Source organism: Rhinolophus hipposideros, assembly GCF_964194185.1.
Source record: "Rhinolophus hipposideros genome assembly, chromosome: 25".
NCBI classification, from domain to species: domain Eukaryota; kingdom Metazoa; phylum Chordata; class Mammalia; order Chiroptera; family Rhinolophidae; genus Rhinolophus; species Rhinolophus hipposideros.
This window is the reverse complement of record NC_138071.1, coordinates 20,570,224-20,586,821: the sequence shown is the minus strand read 5'-3', so window position 1 is coordinate 20,586,821 and position 16,598 is coordinate 20,570,224. Positions and strand designations below refer to the sequence as shown.

The 16,598-nt window shown below is 39.6% G+C and overlaps 1 protein-coding gene across 1 annotated transcript in view; it reads left to right on the top strand.

Moving 5' to 3' along the window:
* The window catches only part of ZC3HAV1 (zinc finger CCCH-type containing, antiviral 1), a 47,333-nt gene extending 31,303 nt beyond the window's left edge, over positions 1-16,030 (top strand). Inside the window, exons 9-13 of the mRNA XM_081038244.1 lie at positions 785-887; positions 4,748-4,850; positions 5,640-5,770; positions 6,137-6,270; positions 12,473-16,030. Of these exons, the coding sequence (XP_080894370.1) occupies positions 785-887; positions 4,748-4,850; positions 5,640-5,770; positions 6,137-6,270; positions 12,473-12,735 (734 nt within the window). The 3' untranslated portion in view covers positions 12,736-16,030. The remainder of the gene's footprint in view (positions 1-784; positions 888-4,747; positions 4,851-5,639; positions 5,771-6,136; positions 6,271-12,472) is intronic.
* Positions 16,031-16,598: the final 568 nt, after the last annotated feature.

Genomic DNA, 16,598 nt, shown 5'->3' with positions numbered 1-16,598 from the left:
CTGCACCCTCCACAACTAGATTGAAAGAACAGCCAACGACTTGGAGCTGATGGGCCCTGGAGAAACACTGTTCCCCAATAAAGTTAAAAAAAAAAAAGAAATCAACTATTACAAAAAAAAAAAAATATATATATATATATATATCAACTGCATTCCAACCCATAATCACTGGTGCCTGGTTTAGGGCACATACATGGCTGATATCTTATCTGGTGACGCGAGCTTTATTCTTTGTCATCTGACTTTGATTTAAAGATTAGGTTAACTGCTAAATGCTCATTTACCTCTTTGTTTTCTGGGTCTTATAAAAAGGGCCGTGAAGATGAAAGTTTAAAAAAAACAATGGAAAATATGTTTAAAAATAATAATGTGTATGTTAAGTACAATAATGAATGCATGTGGAGCGAGACTAGACGGCAACTTTTTTTTTAAGTGTGCTTTTCAAACTTTTATTTATTTAAGTGTGTTTTTCCAGGACCCATCAGTTCCAAGTAGTTGTTTCAATCTAGTTGTGAAGGGCACAGCTCACAGTGGCTCATGTGGGGATTGAACCAGCAACCTTATTGTTAAGAGCCCTGCGCTCTAACCAACTGAGCTAACCGGCTGCCCCAAAGAGGACAAGTTTTTATCATGAGCAATTTCCATCCAACAGGATTGTCTCTATTCGTACATGTACAGTTCAGATACAATTACCTGCTATGTCATTAGCCTCTGAAAAATAACAACAACTCATTTTCTAGGACTAATTCTTCATTCCTACTGGTTTTCTTTTTTCTGTCTAAAGGGATGATTCAGACAAACATCGAATCCAAGACCCAAAGAGGTGTCGTTCGAAGGCCAGTATTTGTGTCTGCCCAGGACGTGGAGCAAATTAGAAGTGGACTAGCGTAAGTGTTCTGAGGCACTGCTTGCTGGCAGGTGTTTGAGATGGTCACACACTGATCTCGCCGAGTCACTCATGAATCCGGAGCCTGTTTTCTTGAAATGTTCCTGTTGCGTTGCATTGCAGTGTCCTTTTGCATTATCTATGAGTAAGGTGCTTTTAAGCAGCACTCTGCGACGGAAAGAATAGTGGAAAAAGAAATCTGTCTTCCCCTGTAACTCACAGGGGACTTCTGGCCAGTCTCTGAGCTGCTGTGGGCCTCAGCTTCTTTCTCTGTGAATGGCTGGATTAATGGGGTGTGCCTGGGAAATAATGCACTGGGTTTGGTTTTGCTGTGAGTTCTTCTGTGTAGCCTACCTTTTGTTGAGGGTGGGAAACTGAGAAAGAAATGGGAATAACAAACAGGTTGAGGTAGCTGCCTGAGCAAGGGGATTTGGAGAAAGCTAAAGTTGGCAAAAGGGGTTTTTGAAAGGAAATTTTGCGGTGGGGGATTCAATGTAACTCTCCTCTGTCTGCTCACGAAACTCAGTAAAATTGACATTGTTCATGAACGTTTTTTTGGACTTGGATTTTTTTTTCTCCCCTGAATGATGTAAAACAGATTTCAAGGCAGGTGCAAAATCAACGCGTTCTAATTAGGTTCTTTTGGTTATAAGAATTAAGGTATTGCATGAAAAAGGGAAGTTATTGAAAGGGTAAACGGTGTAGTAAGGAAAACATTTCGCAGGAATGTGAGGGCGGGAACAGAGCTGTGTCAAGGCCTCGGGAATGGGAGTCTGTTCCAGTTCTGCTTTAGAACCTGACTGGCCTGGTTCACAGGTCCCTGCCGGTGGCCAGGTTACCAGCCCTGACTTTTGATCTAATTCTTTGGTTCAGATTCTGCCTGCTACGCATTCATTGTGTGAATTTGGACAAATGAATCACTCTGCATCCCCTCATGTATAAAATGGGCTCAAAAATAATACCTTTGTCAAAGTTGCTGGGTGAATACAATCGGAATGCTTAGAACGGTGGCTAGCACGGCAAGCTGTTCAGTCAGTGTCAGCTATTTTTCTTATTTTTATTCCCCTGCAGTTAACAGTCTCAGTGATCAGAGATATTTATGTCTATTTCCATGCTTATATCTCCTAATACTTTTCTATGGCGAATGCTTGGCAGTTTTAACCTCAGAATTACAATCTTCATATTCCCTCCGCCTTACCTTCTGCCACTGCTTCCTAATTTTTTCTGAATTTCTTAATTCAAACTCCCAAGAATAGAGTCAGATTGGCCGAGCCATTTAGGGTCCCTTCCAGTTCTTTTAAAATTCAAATGAACCAGTAATAATATGGCGGGAGGAGTACGGTTCACGCCCTCATTGGAGTTTACGTTCTGCTGGATGAGACACCAGACATCTGGTGGAATGGACAATAGAAGTAACTACTTGAGTTAGTGCTACGTGTTTAGCAGAGCGGGACCGAAGGGAGTGTCATTTCATTCAGGCAACTCAATGAGATCATTGTAGCGGCTACTTAGTCCTTCAAATGGTTCTGGCAGGATGTCTTAACAAAATTTTGTGTATACTGTATTTCCTTAAAGCAACTTGTAATTTTGACTTTTAGACAATTCTTACACTCCCATTTGGTTGCAACCAGTGAGACCATACTTTGTTGCCTTTCTGGACAACAGAAGCTATCCAGATGTGTGTGCCTTTTTAACTTCAGGCTCGATGGTTCTTTCTGTGCATGTGTATTTTTCCAAGGGAAGATATTGGTTTGCGGCATTTCCAAATATTTCATGGCGTCCGTTGATTGTCTATCAATAATTTCCACGGCATAGTTGCCTCGTGCTTTTCCATTTACTCTTACCCACCTCTGGGAACATCTTCCCCATCCCTCATGTGAATTCAGCATCTTTCCTGACCCACCCCGAATGCCACTTTCTCTTGCAAACTTTACTTAGGACTGTCCCCCAATCCTCTCCCTTCCCCTCCAGTAACATTTTGTAAATCCCTTATAGTAGTTATCCCCTCTACCTTGAAATACAGTTATTAGTGTAACCATCTTCCCTAGTATAGCTCTCCCTCTTTCCTCTACTGCACAATGATCAGCTCCTCAAAGCTCTTGAGGTATTTTGCATAGTGAAGGTATATAGTGATACTAAATGAAGAGCTAGTGAGTGAATGGATCACTCGCTGTCACTGGCCCAAAGGAGACACATTTGCCTTAGGATAGAATGAGGGCTGTGATTTCTATCCTGCACAGTCCGACCGAAGACACAGGAACTATGGCACACTTTGTTGTTGATGGGGACCTTAAAGCGATGTAATCTGCTCTGCGTGAATTCAGTGGGGATTGGGGCCAATCTCTCATTCCAAAAGAATCTCCATTTTACCCAAGGGAACCTTTAAAGAGTTTTTCCTTAAATCGTTTAAAAAATGTAATGTTTTCATTTTGGAAAATGTCAAAGTTAAACAAAGTAGAGAAAATTGTATAATAAATCTCTGTGTATGTAGGGATGGGAGTGGTCATGTGAGAATACCAACTTCAGTGACTCAGTATTTTATCATTCTTGATTCATTTATCTCCACCATTTTCTCTAAGTTTTTTCTTTTGCTGGAACATTTTCATGTAAATCCCACACATATCATTTCACTGTAAATACTTTGGGTATATCTAACAGATAAGGAGTTTTAAAAAACATATAATACCATTAACCCATCTAACAAAATGGACAATTCCTTAATATCATCTAATACCCAGTTCATGTTCTATTTTTTCCCATTGCCTCAAAAATAATTCTTTACCATTGATTTACTCCTATTTCTATCAAAACAGGGTATATACGTTTATTTGCTAGATTTATCTCTTAAGCTTCTTTTAATCTATCAGTTTCCCCTCCTCAACCTTTTTTTAAAAGATATGAGGTGATTTGTCCTTGAGAATTTCCGAGAGGTGGCTGATGAGCGCTGTTGGTTAGAACGTGGTAATGATAACACCAAGTTTGTTGGTTCGATCCCCGCATGAGCCACTGTGCGCTGTGCCCTCCTTAAACAAAACAAAAAAAAAAGAATTTCCCAAATTCAAAATGTAGCAAATTGTATCCTCATGGGGTCATTTGAATACAACTTCTGTGACTTGATGGTTAGATTTAGAGGATTGATTAGATTCACATTCCATTTTGGGTCAAGAGTACTTTGTGAGTGGTGCTTTGCACTTCCTGTCACATATAATTGAGAGGTACATAATGTCTGGTTTTCCTGTTTTTAGTGGTGAAGATGGGAGAGTGGGTTCAGGTCATTTCAGCCTAATCCCTCCAGTATCTTTCTCATCTGATCTTTCACTTAATGGTTTTCGTAGCTATTCATGATCACTGTTTAGACTCGTTATTTCATTAGGGGGTTGCAAAATGTTGGTTTTCTAATTCTGTCAATTCTTCTGTAATTAATAGCTGTGATTGTCTGTAAAAAAGAATTTTTCCTTATGTATGGTTACCCTGAAAAACAGTTCATAGGTAGCAGGATTCTTTCTCCTATTACCCCTAATACTTAAATGTTTATCATTTGACAAAGAAGCAGTAAGGCACACTTAATTCTAATCCATTAGGACCTTTGAAGGTTGAGGAAAAATATAAAAAAAAAGAACCCATGCTTTTACATTTTAAATGAAGCGGAAAATAGTACTTCATTAATTTACCAAAGTATGAATAATTCTGCATTTTTAATAAGCATGGTGACTGGTACACCTGTATCACAAATATGCAGGGATGTGTTCAAAGAAAAACTGATGAGAAACCTTTGCTTACTGGCTGAAAGTTAAGGACAGAAAATCCCTTGGGCATGTGGGATAGGGAACCAAGTGAATTCTTACTCTTTCTTGTTTGTAGCCATCAGCCGGCGCAGATCCAGGCGCAGATCCCGCGAGAGCCTTTAACTGCGACCCTTCCTGATCCGCGGAACTTTCCCACCCCATCTTTGAAAAGATACGAGGTACTTGGTTTTTACTTTTTGCTAGGTGAATTGTTTAAAGGTAGGGAAAAGTACTTTGCTACAAATGTGTTTATTTGTTAGAATGAAAGAATGAAAACTCTTGGATCAAGATTCAAAGGCAGATATCTAAATGGTGATCGATTGTGTCACTTTCCCAGAAGATGACCACCCTCTGCAGGGAGCCTCCTTGTTTCCAGAGTCCAGCCACACAGGATCTCATTTGGGCAGACCTCACAACAATCCTGTGAGATAGATATTAGTATCTGACTTTATGGATGAGCACACTGAAACGCGGAGAGTAAAAATGACTTGTTCATTAGTTGGAGTTATACAGATGGTTTCAATGGGAGATACACACACTATGCCTCACCTTGTCACAGACTAGCCTGGTTGGGACAAATCTTTTTATATTGTTTAGTCTCCACATCATGCTCCATTTTGGGGTGCACGCTGCTTTATTCAGGCTCCATGGGCATCTCCAGTGCCTCTGCCCCTGTACTGGCTTGAGACAAAGAACTCTCCAGGTCACTGGACTAAATCAGACACCTCAGGGGGGGCCTCCCTTTGACATTAGGCATAATCCTTTGTTAGCCATAACTCAGCCTGAACAGATAGGCCCAGTACCAGCTAGTTCATTACTAGAATGAGCCGCTGTATGGGGAAACCTATGCCAGCTTATCCCACCTGCTTTCATAGGTTTGGCAAGGATACCTCATGGTATGGGGGGGCCACACATGGGACATAGTGTGCTTTAAATGTTTCCTGTTTCACATGTTTATATTTTTTTAGTTATCAGAGATCAATATCCAGTATCCCGAATATGCCAACATAAGCGAGCATTTTAAAGCAACCATGAAAAATGCCACTATTGCCAAGATAAAGAAGATCAAGAACACGGAGCTCTTGGATACTTTTGAAAGGTTGGTGCCACATGATGAAGTTTCTTTACATAAAGTTTGAAAAGATTAGTTAAGAGCTCCCCTTTAAGGTTTATATCCACTGGTTTCCTTTATTAGTCGGCAGTTACTTCCATCTCTAGTTTTCATCGTGTAAACTAGAGCTTCTCTCTTTCAGCTTTAGTTTCACAATTCAGTGTTTTCATATGTTTATCATTTAAAAGTTAATCATAATTTTTCTTTATAGCTATTGCGTTCATGTTAGTAGCTCCATTCTGAACGCTGGGGAAATACAATTTTAAGATGATTAGACTATAGTTGGGATTCATGTTATTCATCCGAGTAGGAGAGGAATGTTCTCGGTGTTAAGTTTCATATTTCCTGTATTAGGAAAAAAATGAAGATGAAGAAGACAAACGAAAAAAGGTTGTTTTGTGCAGTAGGCCGCGCCAGTGTGGAGTATATCTGTGCGAATAATTTTGACTGGATCCTGCATGGAACTTCTGAAACCAAATATGGAAAAGGTTTGTGCTGGCATGGAGAAGCCTCGCTTGTAGAGTCATAACGCAGCTCTACACATGCTTCTGTTTCGAGGTATATGTGATGATTTTGTATTAACCAGAATGTCCAGGCTCTCACAGTCATGGAGAGAAAATAAGCTAACCATAACCTTAAGTGCCCAAATTCGAGTGGTAAGTTGACTTGGGATTTGACTGCTGTACCTTAGCCTGGCTCCTGTCTTCCAGGCTTTTGTTTTTGGTTCTTTTTGGCAGTCTAGGGGGGTGGTCCAAAGAGTCTCAGACATGCTTGCTGGGTACTTCACTTATTGGCTATGTTTTCTACCGTTGCTACTCAGTTCTGGCCATGGCTTTTCCTGACCTATGTCCATCCCTGCAAAGCTACTTGAAGTGGCCACTTCAAGCCACTTGTATTGCCACTGATGGATTTTAATCAAAGGTGGGAGAAGAGGCCTCTCCTTATCTCAGGCCACGCTGGGTCACCTGGGGACTAAAGTAGCATCAGTCTGCTCACACACAGAATCTTTTCAGCTCTTTTCTTTTTGCTCCTAAACTCCTTCATGCAATTCTTAGAGACAAACAAAAAAACCAAGAATCTCTCATCTTAAGGGAACAAGTAATAGTTTACCAAGTTTCAAAGTGGGTTCAACTAATACAACTAAGATTAAATTCACACACACACACCCCCCCCGCAAAAAAAAAGCAAGAAGCCAATCAGTCCATCAACAAAAACTTTGAGTGCCTGCTATATGCTAGATGCTGGGAACACAGTGGTGAACACATTAGACATGACCTTCCCTAATTATTTCACATAATTAATTAAATGGTTGCAAGTATACAGCTGTTGTAGAGGAAAAGAACAGGACCTCTGAACACTAACCTGGCTGGAGAGGTGTTCCCAAGGAAAGGCATGCAGTGGGGTTCATCTGCCTCGGAGACTTAGCGTATGAGGAATAGACAAGTGGTGCAAACTATGTCCATACAGTCAAGAATTCAGACTTGACCCTCAGGGCATCAGAAGCTAATGAAGGGTTTGAAGCTGGGGAATGACTTGATGAGAATTTCATAAGTTTATAAAGTTTAGAGGCATCGCGAAAACTTACCAAAAATGTTTGCAGAAAGTGGGGTCGCCATCTTGAGTGAAATACAACATGCGTGCAGTGTAAACCCATCAGTTTCTCAAAGTCTCTCTCGTGTCAGAACTCATTTATCTATGTTAGAAAATGGAAATACAGTGCCTATGTATGTGTCCGCCGTTTGGGCCAGAACTGGCTCTGATGGTGACATACACGAGAGCTTAGTCTGTTTCTCTTCTTTTAGAAACAGAAGAGTACTGAAGCCCTCTGAAATATATTTTGATGGTTTGATAGTGTGACTCACATGCTATCATTTTCCTTTAACTTGGTGAGAGGGGAGAGTTGTTGACAGCTTTCCCCTTTCAAGGAAACACCCTTGTCCAGCTGGGATGTAGTGTACTGTTCTCACAGACAGGCAAGGTGCTTCTTGAGGAATTTCACCTTTTCCCCATGCCTCCCTCCCTCGTGAAGGTCCTTGGCCTGTCTCTTGTTACAGAGAATTAGGAGGGGTTTTTGATTTGTGTGTATTTATTTTTAATGTCAGCTTTCCATTCCCATCACTCACGATGCTATTAGTCCTGGCTAGAGAGACTGGTGTGAATCACTGGGCCCATATTCTTACAAAGGTCAAGCAGTTATCCTAGAAGAGGCCAAGTGGTAGGACTCAAAGATACTGCTGCTCTCTGAGGGAAAACAAAGCCCCCAGTGCACGTGTGAACCCACTCGGGGGAGGCTGTTGTCTGCGTGCTTTCGTATGTGACTGTGTTTGAGGGGTGCTGAGAAAGTAGCATATGCCTAGAAAGATAGAAGGGCTCTGGGCAACAGCTCGATAAACCGAATTTGGAAAGCAGGTATCAGGGAGATGGAGGATAATAGTGGAAAACAGGTTAGTTAAGAGCCTTCATAAGAGCTATATCCTTGTGCCAGCAATGATCAGTCTGGAATGAGGATAAAAATCACAGCAGTAAGTAAAAACCATACAACTCTACAGAGGACGTTATAAAACCTTAGATTTGAATGAGAAGCAGAAGGTGAAATTAGAAAAAGAAGCCCCTGCTTGGACAGTAGCTAAGCAAAGGACTGTCGTGGCACAAATGGGACTCAGGAGGACAAACGGGCGGCATGTAAGGCCAGGGAGCATATTTAAGATGTGAGGTCGTGCACAGCATTACATCTATAAAACCTCTCAAGATTCTGCAGCCCAGGTCCATCAGGATGCTACGTGGTTAGAAAGAGAGAAACAAAAATATGACTTTTGAAGATAAACATCGGTTCCATGGAGAATACCCCAAAGCATCTACAGAGAATTGGAACGTTGGTGTTCTACACAGGAAGTGAGACACATGCTTCCCTCTGTCGCTGGACTCCTCTGTCATCTCCAACTTTAGCCAGGCCCAGTGTGCTGGGGCCCGAAGCCCCTGGATGACTGAGTCAGAGCCAACCTGACTCTTTTTGCCTCTCAACCTAGAGAGGGCTCCTTTCTCCGGTCTTATTCAGTTTTGTTTTGTTTTTGTTTTTTCTGGTTAACAAAGCCTGTGATTTATTGCAGTGCGTTTCTAGATCCTATTTTGGTCAACGAAAGCTGATCATGATTCTTTCTTTTTCCTTATATATTCCTTCCAGTGAGTCTAAATCTAAGAAAGATAATACGTCTGGCAATGAAAGATGGTTATGTATATAAAAATCACAAAAAAAATCCACCCAGCACAATGTTTTCAACAGTATTATCCCATTACATCAATTATATTGAGTGAATGAAAAAAATGAATCATGTAGATTACAGAAAATCAGCATATTGTGAAATCTAAGTGTGACCTGTTGGACAAACAAAAGCTAACTAGGCAAAAAATAAAAAAATAAAAATAAAAAAGATGAGAGAAGATTGTTTGTGAAGACCAGAGAATAGCAAAGGCCAGGGATAGCAGAGCACATTTCAGGTGTGGTGGGAGTGACAGCAGATGAGGCGGGAGCTGTAGGCTGGGGTCGGGTCCTGACAGACATTACAAGCCATGCTAAGGGGATGGATCTGTCTCCTGAGAGCAACCAAAACCATCAATGGCTTTAGGAAGGAGTGACATGATGACTGTGTGCTATGAAGAAAGGCTGGGTAGAAAGAACATTAAGAGGTTGTTTCAAGACTCCAGGCCAGAAATGAGGGTGGCCTCGATCCAGATAGTGGCAGAGGGATGGAGGGGGTGTTGGGGTTCAGGGGAATCTAGCCCCTGTAAGTATTTGCAACAAAACAAGAGTCCAGGTCTTAGGAGAGTGCTCTGTAAGGTTGGGGTGTAGGCTTAGCTCATTTAAGCAAATGTAGGTTCCAGATTATATAAGCACACTTTAAAAACAACTGGCGCTTCATTTTAAAAGTCAGTCATTTAGGGTAATGGTTACTCTTTTCTGAATGGAGAGTGATAAATATATCCTCCAAAGATCTATAATACCTGTGTAAAGAATCATTTTTCACTGACTTCACAAATCTTTCATTCGGTTATCATTGATAAAAATAATCAAAGAATCAAATCACTCAGGCATTCTTACAAGATAGAAAAAGTAAAAACTAATTGAATAAGTATAAAAGTAACTCATTAAAAACGTATGTATAACTGTCTCTGAATGTTGAAAATAGGTTTTATGACTTTACCAAGCAATTAAAATGCACACTGAAGAAAAATATGGGTGGAATTCCCGTCTATCGATTTAATTCCATTTGCTTTGAGTCAACTCTATTTTCACCTTAACTCCATACTATTTACTTTATACCTTTTACATGCATAACTGGAATTCACTTATCTGGAAATGTTAGCTTTCTGGAATATAACTCAGAATCTGAAAGAATGAACAACTGTGTTATGGTAGCTTGAGTTGCTATCATAAAATTCCTGTACTGAAGATCATGTATGTTTATCCTTGGGAGCTTCTCAGAATCCACTTAGTCTTTTTTCAGAAACAGTGTTTTGTTTTTCTCTCAGCCCAGCAAGTGTGGGAGTAAAGAGACGCTAGAAGCAGGCAGCAAGAAGAAAGTGAACAGCCTTTAAGTGGGGAATGAGGAAAAATGATTTGCAGGACACAAACACAGCATAACATGTTTTTCTCATGCTGTGTATAGGAGCAATGGTTGTGTCCTGTTAGTAATTGCAGGGGGCGGCTCTATGTGATAACACCATGTATCAGAATGAACACCTACATCTGCCGCATCAGTAAAAGGGTAAAATGAGTTTGTTCTATTTTTTTTAAATCAGAGAAATGCATATCTCTGCAAAGATTACTTTCCAAAACAGCTTAAATTGATAAGAAGTTCTGGAAATTGATGTTAAAAGGAATAGCTCTTTGCACACACTTAAGAATTGAAGTATGACTGTACCATGATGTAGAGAGATGGGGAGTGGAGTCCAGAATATGTAGCGGATAGCCATCACAGTGAGAAATAATACAAAGAACGCACAGCTTCTACCCTCGTTTGCTCATGGAAGCTATAGTAGAGCAGCTATAATTGTTGTGGTCTGTTAAAACTGAGGAGCTGGGGCCATTGGCAGTGACAGAGGTGGAGTGAGTGGGTGGCCAAGTAGAAATGTGGTAGGTTGATGGATTTTATTTGTCATGGTCATTTTCCAGTTACCTACTGGCCCACTATAAAATCTTACAAAACCCCGTAAAAAGATCTCAGTGGACTTAGTCTTCCGAATATAGGCTTGTTTTGGTCACACATCGGTAAGAAAAAGACATCCAATATAATAGGGAAAAATGAAAAAGCAGTTCAGAGAAAAAACATATAAAATATGCCAAAGAGCATATGAAAAGATGCTCAATGTCACCAGTATTTAGAGAAATATATATTCAAATCAGGTGGTTGGGTTTTTTTTGCCCAGGATTGAAAGGATGGACAATATCCATAGTGGCAAGGCAGTGGAGAAACAGGACTTTCTTCATTGTTGGTGTTAAAATTTTTAGAGGGCAGTTTGCATTATCTGTCAAAATTTAATATGCTCCTGTCCTTTGACTCAGCCCCTATAGTTATGTAGTCTGTTCTACAGAACTACTTATATGGGTTCTCAAAAGCATATTTACCAGGATGTTTTAGAAGCGTTTATTTAGAAGTTTTTGGTAATAGCAAAAAAGTGGAATCAACCATGTTTTCATCCATACAGGAGTGGTTAAATTAAATATGATAATCCATACAATGGAATCCTATACAGCCATTAAAAAGAACGAGGTAGGGTTAGCTGTACTGAGATAGCAAGATTTCTAGGACTAATGTGGAAAAAAAAGTTGTAGAACAGTTCATATAGTATGACCTATTTATGAACAAATAAATGAAAAATAAAACCAAATATATTTGTTTATATGTATAGAAATGCATAGAAACAGATGTGAGAATCCCTACCAAGCCGCTAACTGTGCTTGTTAAGACGAATAGGACTATTTTTTATTCTAAATGTAGTTGAACAAACAAAATAAAAAAGTATCAACACATTTGTTACTGTACATACAAGTTCATCAGAATTTGCAATATGTACTTATTTCCTTTAAAAGGGCAGGAAGTCAGTTTGCAACGACAAAACTAGGAAATTTTAATTTGTCGAGAAATTGTCGGTCTGCCGAGTATGGAAACATCAGCGATTATCAGAGGTTGTTTTAGAGTTGAGGATGATGGATCGATCATGTTTTTGACAAGCTCTGCCAGGGTCAACTGCTTGCTCATGCTACATTTGTCCCTTTCACATTTTCTAGGACTCTCCCATCAGTAGTAAATGACCTTTGTCCCTTATATTAAATGGCCTCTGCTGCAATGTCTTTGGTTCAACAGTTACCGTTCAACTCACCCTGCATGAACTGCGCCACTGTGATATCGCCACTTAGTCCTGGTACCCGCTGGCCTTCCCCATCTCTGTGAGGCCTGTACAGTAGCAAATGTTTCTGTTATTTCAGTAGGGTTATACACCGTATTCACATTCACTTGTATAGTAAACCTGCTTTTGTAAGTGCAAAGGAAAATTTGTAAGTATCAATAAGATATTGTTGATGTATACTTAGTCAATGCCCATCATCTGATGATGTATAAATAATCTTTCAAACTGCATACGCTCTTTTATAATTCTTAACCTTTTTATTATTATTATTATTATTATTTCTAGGAAATTACTTCACAAAAGATGCCATCTGTGCCCATAACAATTGCCAGTGTGATCCCAAAAACATCGTTATGTTTGTAGCCCGAGTCCTGGTTGGAGAGTCTATTGAAGGACATAAGAGTTACACGAGTCCTCCTCCACCGTATGACAGCTGTGTGGATACAAGGTTGAATCCCTCCGTTTTTGTCATCTTTCAGAAAGATCAGATTTACCCAGAATATGTGATCGAATATACCACAGGAGACAAAGCCTGTGTGATTAGTTAGAAATGACGACTACGTCGTCATCACGGTGCCGTCACCGTTCGGTTCAGTTACAAAACCATATTACCCCAGATAATAGTTACATACGCTGTTTTACATTTCCTCGTGTACTCAGCAAATGTGCCTTAGCTGAATGGTTCCCAAACTTTGCTGTACATTTGATCAGCTGGAAATTTTAAAAAATTCCAATATCCAAGATGTACCCCGTTCCAATTAAATCACTGTTTCGAGGGTGAGAGCAGGCAGCGGTTATATTTTAAATCCCCTGAGGATTCAGATGTATCATAAAGTTTGGGAACCACTGTCTTAATGTAACTGGCTAAGACTGATTGCTAAAGCTTCTGTAATTGCAACTTTCTCTCCCAACGACTTTTTTAGTTTACTGTATGGCATAGTTTCGTTTTAGTTAAATTGAAAAAAAAAATTAATTTGGGAAATTGGAGAGACATCTAAAAATGCCTGTTGAAAGAAGGACATCAGATTGGATGGAAGACTGTGAAAAGGTGTGTGTCGGGGGGTGAATGCTTAGGAATATGTGGGGGGAATAATGAAGGTAATTTAAATGCTATTACACACATAGCTGCAGGACTGTTCCTTTGTGGTGAAACTGATTCAGGGCCTACCTTTCGTTATCTCTACATTTATTTAGGGGACTCCATCTAGGTTGACTCTGGAATTCAATTTAAAGAGCTGCCCAGTGTGGCTCAGAGAGAAGCAACCAACCGGAGTTAATGGCCATTTGGGTTCTTTACATAATTATGGCAAAGTAGACATTTATAACTTAATCAGTAGAAGTCCAGAGCAGACTTTTTTCAGGTCAGTCTTTCATGAAATGTCTGGATTTTGGGAGTACTGAGTTGTACTAACCAGAGTCACACAAGCATGACTGATAAACCTGAGTCTTACTGTAGTCGATGGCTATGGCAGATGAGGCGCACCTACGAGTTAGGAACAGGCCCATCCTACTGAAGGATGGGCCCTCTAAGGAGGCAAGATTTGTTTCCTGCTGAGCAGAGAATCAGAACAAAGAGAAAAATGCCTCAGTCAGGCCTTGCAACTGAAGGGGCTTCTTTTTCTAAATTTAACGGATTGTATAAAATTGTAGTCCAGTGTTTAGAGCAGTTGAAGTGCCTTGACCAAGAGTTCCTTCCTTATTCTGAATCAGGCTTTTCCTTTCAATTTCCTTCTTCAACATTCCATGCCAGTCGCCAAAATCTGCTATGGTGCCTTCCAGCAGACATGTTACAAATATTAATTAGCATTAGAGATATTATATTAGTCAGATTTTTTTGATCAGTGTGCCACAACTCCTTGGTTTAAAGGATTCCACAGTAACGAATGTATAGAGATTTCTTTTTTTTAGCGTAGGGTTATTTTCTGAGAGGCTTGCCACAAATTGTTACTCTCTTATTCACTTTTTTTTTTTTCATGGTAGTTTCTATTTTGGAGTTTTCATTTCCTGGTCTTGACCCTCATGTTGCAGAGATCAGTGGTAACATACTAGCTACACACAATTTTAGAAATAAATTGAAAATGAAATAAAATTAATATTAACATAAAAGGGACATAAAAGGGACATAAATTGAACATGGCTATAATAAAGGACAATTAAGTAGTCAGCTGTTTACATTTACTTGCAATGAATAAATTGAACTTAAAGTAGATCAGAAGCTATTTTGTACAAAGAAGTCTGAGAAAATGAAACAGCAGGGATATGAGTGGACATTAGAATAAAAACTAGTGATACAATAACTTGTTTGCATATGTTAATACTTATTTCTATAAGAACGAAATAGTCTTAATTGAAATAAAGATACTATGCAAGAAAATTGACAGATTGTCGAAATGGAGAAAATGAGAAAATATATGTTTGCAGACGAGCTGTAGGTCATACACGAATGTCTAGTGTGAGACATTCAAAATTCGTATAGGGTGCAGAATAATTCCTTAACTGAGGAACTGTCCGATGTATTGCCAGATGTTCAGCATTCTTGGCTCTCACATACTAAATGCTAGGAGCACCCTCCCCTACTCCCAGTTACTGACAACACAAACCCAGTCAGATCTAGTCACCTTTTTCAGAGCAGATTTTTTGTGACATCCCCTTTGCTGTCCTGAGATGATTCATAGATAATACAATCTACTTACACACATGCATTTCTTTACAAATCAATTTACTGCCTTAACTCTTACTATAATGGAGAAACAGAAGGAAAGAAATTTGTCATAAAAATAAACTGAATTTCCCAATATAAGTGCTCAGGCATTACTACGCTATATGACACCATGAAATAGATATTTACTCCTACTTAGAGTGAATAGGTTTGGATTTAGGAGTCGACAGAGGCTACTTCCTGTAAAGAAGTACAGAAAAATGACAGATAAGAGGTATAGGTGACACTAGAATGAAGACCAGTATTAGGGTAAGTCATAACAGACCATATACCTTATCTGTATATGGTAAGGGAAAGAGCGAAGTTCCTTATTTTAAATAAGGTACTTTAAAAAAGTACCTTATTTTAAATAAGGATAATAGGACAAGACAAATTATAGATTGTTTAGGAGGGAAAAATTGACTATATTTCTTAGTCGAGCTGTAGGTCCTACATAAATGTCCAGCAGGACATTAAAAAGTCGTATAGGTACAGAATAATTCTTCGTTGTATGGGGCTAACCCATACACTGCAGGACTTCTGCTACCGCGTGTTTCCCGGAAAATAAGACCCGGTCATATATAACATAATATAATGTGAGACTGGATCTTATATTAATTTTTGCTCCAAAAGATGCATTAGAGGTGATGGTACGGCTAGGTTTTATTTTCAGGGAAACATGGCATCTCTGGCTGCATACACTCAGGGCCAGTGACAGTCCTCAATTATCGTTAAACCAACTACTTATCAATTCCAAAAATACATGAGAATCACTGACTCAGTTCATATCTAGCATCTTAAGATTAGCTTGTTACCTCCATAAGGAATCCTGTAGATTAGATTGGATGCTTGCTTCCCAAATCCCCATTTAAAAAAATACTTTGTGTCTTGCTCTATTCATTTTTAGTATCTATCCAACTTGAAGTTGTCTGCTTTCCGCATTAGAATGTAAGCTCCTTGAGGGCCAGGTTAACTTGTCTCGTTCATTGTGCCACAATGCTGAACGCTTGATATGCTGATAACTTTGCATAAATTTTGTTGAATAAAGTAAGCACAACCATTATATTTCAGAAGTTGAGATTTGTTTTTCTTCAAGCTCAATTTGAGACTCTAATAAAAAGAAATAAATACTAATTTTGCTCTGCTGCCTTTATTTGCTTTATTTCTAGGTATCTCCAAAATGATAGGCGCCAGCTTATTCAGTGGGGGGTAGAAGATGTGTTTTGTCTCTTCCAGCTTTATGATTCCAGGACTCAGTGACCAAGGAGCCTTCAGCACACTGCCAAGGAAAGGCAGGGCAATGGTGATGGAGGAGCCCACAGCAGGCTGGCACATCGTTTGTCTAGGAGCTTAGAGAGGGAGAGGCTGGCAGCTGCTAACACTTCTTCCTCTGGTCCCAGGGATGGGACCAGGGCCAGGCTGAGGCCCAAAAGTTAACAAAACAAATGGTCATTAGAACTGTCCTGTCAGTCACTCCTTTAAAAGCCCTTCTCAGGTCATTCTTTTTCAATCACAAAACTTTGGATGGAGAGAGAGAGAGGAGGCAGATCTCTATGTGGTAGCATAGATTTGATCCAAGTGAAGGCAAATTGCCATTTGATTTGGACCTCAATGTAAATAAAACAATATAGCCAAGCCATTGCTGTCAAAACACCCACATGCAAATACATGAAAATACCACCAAACCAAGCATGAGCAGATGTTTGAGTTTTT